The 8,083-nt window shown below is 46.5% G+C and overlaps 1 protein-coding gene across 1 annotated transcript; it reads left to right on the forward strand.

The window, feature by feature from the left end:
* The first annotated feature begins 6,246 nt into the window (after positions 1-6,246).
* adra2c (adrenoceptor alpha 2C) lies at positions 6,247-7,599 on the forward strand. Its single transcript, XM_047045638.1, has one exon. It carries the CDS (start codon positions 6,247-6,249, stop codon positions 7,597-7,599), a length of 1,353 nt encoding a protein of 450 aa, XP_046901594.1.
* The last annotated feature ends 484 nt before the right edge of the window (positions 7,600-8,083 follow it).

Here is an 8,083-nt window from a genome sequence, read left to right on the forward strand (position 1 = left end):
AGGTGCAGCGGGACAAATAACGTTGTCCGCTGGAGGGGACACCGAGTGCTTTGGACTCTTTCTTTCTTTCTCCTTCGCTGCTTGTTTTCGTCTGCCTTTGTCTCCAGCCTTCTGCATGTATCCTCCCTTGTTATCTTAGTCCCTCTGGTTTTTCCTGTTCCTATCTTTTTTTCACCCTCTGTCTTTCTCTTCTCAGAAGTCCCGTCTCTCTCAATCCCTGCCTCTATCCCTCTGCCGTCTCTGTGAGCTGGGGTTCACTGTGTTTTGATATTCATATATACTACTGTTATTTCAGCTCAGGGGTGGGGGATTGGGGAACGTTGACAAGCTTGGTGTGCCTTTAAGCTCTTTTTAAGTCCGGACTGTCACCATGCAAAACGCTGCGGAGATAAACTTTGCCTTTGTAATGTCAGAAGGGGCTTCTGAGCGGCTTTAGGACACGTCTGAAGAGCAGTGAAACGCCATCTCTGACGCTCTCTGCCTCTTTGTCCTCTGATGTAAATAATTAAGAGTGTGTGTGTGTGTGTGTGTCTGTGTGTGTGTACATAAAAATAAAAGGTTCTTGAATTCAGCAATTAATATTCTTCATCGGGAAAATTGTGTTTCACTCTGGTCCATCCTTGTGAATACGCTCTTAACCTCTCTACTGCACAAATGTTTTTTTTCTAAGTGTGTGTGTTTCTGTGTGTGTGAGTCACTGTATGCAGGATTGACTAACTTGATGGTATGTAAAATAACAATACCACAATGCCTAAACAATTACCATTTAAAGCCGTTTCTTTCTACATCCGACATGAGTTACTCTTTGTGACTCCACAATTAACTGAAGGGGCGTATGTGAAGTGGGCCCTCGAAGCACAACGGGAAACGATTCTATTCATAGGACCTTGATGACACCTTGACAACCAGGCCACAAAGAATTAGTAGATAAAAAGAGAGGTTTCCGTAGTAACCCAGACAATCTATCGCAGAATCTCCAAGGCAATGAGACTTCTCTCTGTCTCTTCCCTATTACTGTTTTCAGCTGGGCTGGCTCTGTGTGCTGTCCGTGCTGGAGAGACACTTTTCAGGGCTCTGTCAGTGGAGTGGTATCGATCTGTGTGTGCACGTGTGATTAGTGTGCATGCGTGTTGCAGCTGTGAGCGAGTGTATGTGAATGGTGTGTGCGTTTGGTGCGTGCATGTAGATGCTGTGTCTGAATGCGTGTGTGTGGATGGGGTATTTGATGTATGGCCAGACAACAAGCTTTTAGGGGGTGCTGGAGGAATGCGGAGGCGGGGACGTGTGAGTGTGTGTCTGATTACAGTGAACTGATCCTTCCCACCTACAGCAACAAGCACCCTGGCCTGGTAAAGTCTTGGTTGGTACAATCCACAATCAAACTAAGCCACTTGGTTTTTAACGCGGGAGGGAAGGGCACTGGAAAAGAACACAGATGTAACCTGGAATATAACCATCCAAGCACCACAGATTGGTATGCAGTGTTTGTCGTTGAAGGACAATCTGAAGCATGTGACTGATTAATCGTGAGTGCGTGATGTTTGACTTTGGCTCTTTTTCAACTCCATCAGGCTGAGGTTACAGTTTATTGAGTTCTGTATTTTTTTCAAATGGTTGCCAAGGACCTTTCTGTCGTCGAGACAAAATCCTCTCAGAGAATAAACTAGAGAAGGGTAAAGCCAGCAGAATGATCGCTTACTCTGACATAACTCTACTTTTATACACTTCTCCATCTACAGTTTGCTGGTACAAATCCGTTCCACAGCCACTAAACCTCCCTTGTTGCCGTCAAATAACAGCAGTGTATCAGCCTGAATTGGAATTGAAACTGCCAGTTGGAGAGTTCCATCAACTGTAACTGACTCAGACCAATTCCTTCCCGGGTTCCATGGCTCGCTCTACATCTACCGTAGGAAAGTCATTTATTCCGCCGTTCTCTCCGACCTCTTAGACTGTTAATCCGTTCCACCGGCCAATCAGTGACCTTTTCCCTGGGCCGGCGCCTCGCCTAGACGGGTCGTTTTTCTCGCTTCAGCCGCGGGGGTGGGGGTGACACAGATCGTGCCACTCCTCCCCCGCCTTGTGTGAAGGAGGGAGGGGCCGGGGGGCCGGGGTGGTGTTCCCAGACACTGTTCCACCCAGCCCGGTAACCAGACTAGCCAATAACACTAACCAGACTAGTCCCCACCCATGAATGGAGAATGTTATATTCTATTCTATTTCATTCTGTTTTACTTATGCCTGTCTGTAACCATATCAATACCTACTCAATGTGTCAGCGAAAACACTGAGGTTTGAAATGTTTTCACACTATTAGACAATGAGACAAAATGCTGTATTATTTGTTTGTGTAAGAATTGTTGTTGCCATCAACCTTGATATAAACACTTGGTACACATAACCGTCCTGCAATCTTGCTGGTGTATACACAGCTCTAAGCTGAAAATGACAATTGCTGCTGCCACAAAGTTGTCCTTAACAAAAATAAATAAATACAGCAAAAGAAGAGGATATCAGCCCCCGGAGCGATCTGCATGGCGAAAGAGGGAGCCACCGAAGATAATCAAGACATGGCCCATTACCTCAACCTCCCTTCCAATCGAATTCTGCACCCTCAGAAATGTGTTCACATCCTTCCCTGGATCTCTCCTGATGGGCACCCCGAGGGGCCTCGAGAGCAAGGTCAACAGAGCTGTTAAACAGGCTAACTGTGACAGGCGCTCTGGGGACAACGATATGGGTCTGTCTACACACACACAGAGAGACTGAGAGACAGAGACAGAAGGCCCGATCTTGCACCCAGCGCAATTGACTTAGTCTACGACGCAAGTGTCATTCCTTGTTTGCACTCGACGCAAAGCCGACTTTTCCCTCCACAGACGCACATCGAAATGACTTTGCGCTCCCGGGGCGGTTCAGCGAAAAAGGAGGCGTGTTCTGGCGCAAAGGTTCCCTGGTGCTAAGTCAATTGCGCTGGGTGCAAGATCGGGCCCATAGAGAGATTTCAAATTCCTCTGGGTGGTCAGTCATTCCCTTCCTATGAGTCAGGCCAAGTTGTCACAGATGGTGACCAATTATGAGCCAGGATGGAGGAGAGTGTGATAGACCGAGGTGCAATCAGTAGGAGGAGGAATAGGGGATGAAGGTTTAGAGTTCTACTGTAAATTACACACCATACAAGGCTTGATGATAAACACGTGTGCATACATACATGCACGTGCAACAAACACACACTTGTCTTCCAGATAGGTTTCCAAAACTGCCTTTAAAAAATGTCTTTCATCATTCTGATTGATGACCCTACACTTTAATTAACCAAATCGATCAACACTGAACTAAACAATTCAGTTTATATACAGTAGGCCTATAGGGTGTATTCTTTATATAAAAAGCACCAGATCAGATTCAAAACAAGACAGGTCTGGTAGTAATCCAAGGGGGGTTGAGGAAAAAGAGAAGGTTCCTGTTTTTTTGCATTGGACTGAGCTTCCCCAGTGATCTGTCACTGTCGCTAACTGGTCTCTATAGAACAGTTTTTTTCTGTAAAGTTCATACACACACAGAAACACACATTGCTGATAGGACAAGAAACCAGAAATACCAGAGTATTGGAGAAATACATTCGATCCTCCACAACTCTTGACAGACTCTTGACAACTCTTAATTGCTCAGGGAATTGTTGACCCTGTTTAGCATAAGGTAGTGGGTTAATGTAGATACTGTTGTATGCAAATTCTGAAGATTTTTTGTAAGGACTCCACAGGCAGTCCCCAGACCCCAGTAGAAAACCAGCTGTTACCACAGAGCACGTTAGCACGATTTCCTCACAGACTAAACTGCAGTTGGTGCACTCGGATGTTGTGAATCAGCCATCAGGCTACAGGAACATAGTTTTGTCTTCAACTCAAAGTTTGATACACTGCCTACTTCTTATGCACAGTGTAACCACGTCACCCCTTTCATGTCATTACTGAAGCAGCAATGGGGAAAAACATTTGCTAGCCTAAAGAAAAAAGGCATAGTAATGATGAACATCGTTTACTATAGCTTCAATTAAGCGGACAAAGTCACTGCCCGGGGCTCCGAGCAGAACATTAATGACCATAATAATAAGCCGTGTCTGACCGTTAAAATCAGCTTAAGAAAGGCAAGCGCGTACCGAGGCCGCAACACCAGCTCATTTGGCGGGCTTGCAACATACGCCTCATACGTTTGCTGTGATGCGACGGGCACCGAGGACTGGAATACTAACTGCACGCTGTGATCTGTCCACTAACGGACTGCACGCAAAGCCGTCCACATAACGGTCCTCATAGACCTGCTTTGTCTGTCTCTGTTCGATTGTACTAAAGTTTAATCGATGGTGATCACAATGCAAGACTGCACGATGATAAATGAGAATACTTAGCTTCGAGAAACACGGTCAATAAAAGACCAGTCCAACAACTTAATACCACGGTACGCCTTGTGATGAAAACACGCTACGCAGTGGTGCACTCCTACCTAGTGGCTCTTCAATTCGTTATATAACTCACACTGCTTAAAGTGTAATCCATTCAGCTTTTTTGACGAAAGAGGCCTTCCTTTTGGTGACACTACAAAAGCGTGCGTCAAGATTAAGATGTATAGGGTATATACATATCACAACGATGGGCCTCTTACTAGATGAAATAACCATATTTGTGATTGTTATCCGGTCGTGAGCAGGTCATCCTCGCAAGCTCACCTGTCATAAAAGCGAGGAGAGGAAGGCTATTCAGATGATATCTTCGGCAAGGTCAGATGCATCCTCATGTTATGAATAATTCAATAATGAACAAATGGCAAGTAAAGTGATGCAAGGGTCTGGGAAATTGTAACAAGACGAGATAAATAAGTTTAATCAATAGCCTATGCTCTACTACGAGTCTTATCAAATTTACTGGCCTGTCGCTAGGTATAGGCCTATTGGGTTAAAGTATAAACTAAGACGTGAAATGTATTCTCTGGCCTCCCCCAATGCGTGTAGCTGTTACAATAGTGACCTCCAGCGAGCAGACCGAGCCCAAGTACGGCCATGCGTAAGCAAGCTCTGGATTCTGTTTGGGAATGAACAGCGGCTCACAAGTCTATTCATTTTAATAGCGTACATAGGCCTAGTTGTATTATGCATTTTTAAGGGTGATGGTGTCACGGCCACAGCCGTGCCCCCCTATTGTTTTTGGTTTTGCCCTGCCCTAGTGTTTCCCTGTCATTGTCGTCACCTGTCTCGTTCAGTTGTCGTTAGTTTCATTGTGTTCACCTGTGTCTTGTTTGTTTCTGTGTATTTAGGTTCCTGCTTTGTGTCCAGTCTTTGTCTTAGCATTACCCTTTGTCACTGCGTGTACCCTGTCTGTTTCCCGTTTTGAGAATTAAACCTGTGTTCCTCGCTATGCCTCGGTACTCCCCTGCATTTGGGTCCAACCCCACCTCACGTCGTGACAGATGGTGGTTGTCAAGTAGCTAGAAGTTCTATGTGTTGACAATTCTAGTTTTTAAGAATTACTTTCCATTTACGCTGAACCAACTTTACAAGACGCGCAATGCATGGCGCACGACAAAAAATGTATCGAATGATGCACCTTATGATTCCAATCTATCGATACTGATATCTCTGTTTACATAATGATGAAATTAAAACAAATTGTTGATTAGAGGGCTATTAAAACATTGAATCAATTACCACGGTTAATACAGTACTCCGCCAGTAAATTGCCTGCACGCGCTCCTCCGTCCGCCCTCTCTCCTCCGCTTCTCTCATCTCCTCTCATTCTCCTCCCTTCTCTGGGGCGGAGCGGGTCCCTCTGAGTTTCAATGTGAATAGCACGTGGATGTTACAAACCTCTTGAGCTGGGCACTTGGTGAAACAGCGGGGGAGCGCGAGAAGGACGGATGCAGACGCAGTGTAGATGGAGCAGGACATATACAGTAGCCTACGCAGAGGACGCATGGATTTATGGAAATTCTTTAATGAACTGTTTGGTTCTCACTCGGAACGATGCATACCTATTGAAACGAATATTATTTAGTCCTTCTCGGGGTTAAACGACGGAACATGCAAACCCTGAAGATGACTGACAGGTGAGGGGACAATAAAAACATACTGTTTAAAGAAAATAAATTAAGCGATGTGATTTGAAATAGTAAGCGCGCGAGTTTAAACTTGCGAATTAGAAAGGCTATATTTGATATTTACATTTTTTACAAATTCCCGTCGATATATCAAAAATGGATTTTTGGAATACCTCCATTTGGGTGGACGAGGAGGCTGAGATATATCCTAATTCCACATCGGGTAGTCAGTACTCACTGGTTTCAATCGTGGGACTCGCTGGACTTGTCAGCTTTCTTATCCTGTTTACCATTGTGGGGAACGTATTGGTTGTTATAGCTGTGTTAACCAGTCGAGCTCTAAAACCGCCCCAGAACCTTTTCCTAGTGTCTCTAGCTAGTGCCGATATTCTCGTGGCCACCCTTGTCATGCCCTTTTCCCTAGCAAACGAACTCATGGGTTACTGGTTTTTCGGCAAAGTTTGGTGCGACATCTACTTGGCTCTAGACGTTCTGTTCTGCACGTCCTCCATCGTCCACCTGTGCGCTATCAGTTTGGATAGGTACTGGTCGGTGACGCAAGCTGTCGAGTACAACCTGAAGAGGACTCCAAAACGCGTTAAAGGGATGATCGTGGTGGTGTGGTTGATATCTGCAGTCATATCTTTCCCCCCATTGATATCAATGGACAGGAACAACAGTGACATCAGCCCTCAGTGTGAGCTCAACGACGAGACTTGGTACATCTTGTACTCCAGCATCGGGTCTTTCTTTGCGCCCTGCGTCATCATGATCCTGGTCTACATCCGGATATACCAGGTGGCAAAGACCAGAACCAGGACCATGTCCGAGAAGAAGAGGGAGGTGGACGGAGCCGGCCCGGTGGGTAACGGGCTGGAGCGAGCCGAGGGAGGGGGCGGCGGCGGCGGCTCCGTGAAGGTTAACGGCGGTGACGGAGAGAATGGCCACTGCCACCCTACGTTGCCCTCATTACCCAACGAGTCCAGCAGGACGCCGGCGACGGACCACGAGGACGACGGCGACTTTGAGGAGAGCAGCTCGTCGGACGAGAAGAACACCAAGAAGCACCCCGCCCACGGCCACGCTCGTCATCACCACGACGACAAGAAGGACCGGAAGTCCAGCCGGAAGTCCAGCTCCACCTCCAAGCACTCCAGCAGGAAGTCTCGGGCCAGCTCCAAGTCCATCGAGCTCTTCTCATCGCGGAGGAAACGCCGGAGCACCGTCTCGCGGAAGAAGATCTCGGCAGCGAGGGAAAAGCGCTTCACGTTCGTCCTGGCGGTGGTCATGGGCGTGTTCGTGCTGTGCTGGTTCCCTTTCTTCTTCTCCTACAGCCTATACGGAATCTGCCGGGCGCCATGCGAGATCCCGGAGACGCTCTTCAAGTTCTTCTTCTGGATTGGCTACTGCAACAGCTCTCTCAATCCTGTCATCTACACCATCTTCAACCAGGACTTCCGACGGGCCTTCCAGAAGATTCTGTGCAAGACTTGGAAGAGAAACTTTTGAGATGTCTTCTCTTTCTTCATTTCTTTTTCTACATCTCTCTTTTGTCCTCTCTTTCACTCTCCCCTCTTCCTCACCATCTTTTCTCTGGTATTTTCTCTGGTATGGGCTAGTGTGAGAGGTTTGAGGTCGCAATGCCAGGGGTTTCTATAGTTACCATAGCGACATCTCCCTTTCTCCACCGTCAACCCGTCTACTATGGTGGGTGGCCTTATAAAGATGACATTCCTGGGAACATTTATACAACATTTATACAACGTCTTTAGACAGACGTAATCCAGACACAAAAGATATGTGCTCTGCGCCATTGACTGCAAAAGGACAGGACGGTACTTCACTGACAGCACAACCCCTCTATTTGACTGATAACAGTGTTCTGGCCTTGACAATCTTTGAACGATGCTTCAACGATGACCTTAGATAACAGTATTGATTTAAGTTTATCAGGGGATTTTTCTCCCTGGTTTTTTTTTTTAAGTCACCACTG

This window comes from Hypomesus transpacificus, chromosome 22, assembly GCF_021917145.1.
Source record: "Hypomesus transpacificus isolate Combined female chromosome 22, fHypTra1, whole genome shotgun sequence".
NCBI classification, from domain to species: domain Eukaryota; kingdom Metazoa; phylum Chordata; class Actinopteri; order Osmeriformes; family Osmeridae; genus Hypomesus; species Hypomesus transpacificus.

Bases quoted from the DNA above. Each gene is read 5' to 3' on its own strand.
- adra2c (XM_047045638.1), top strand. From the start codon at position 6,247: ATGGATTTTTGGAATACCTCCATTTGGGTGGACGAGGAGGCTGAGATA.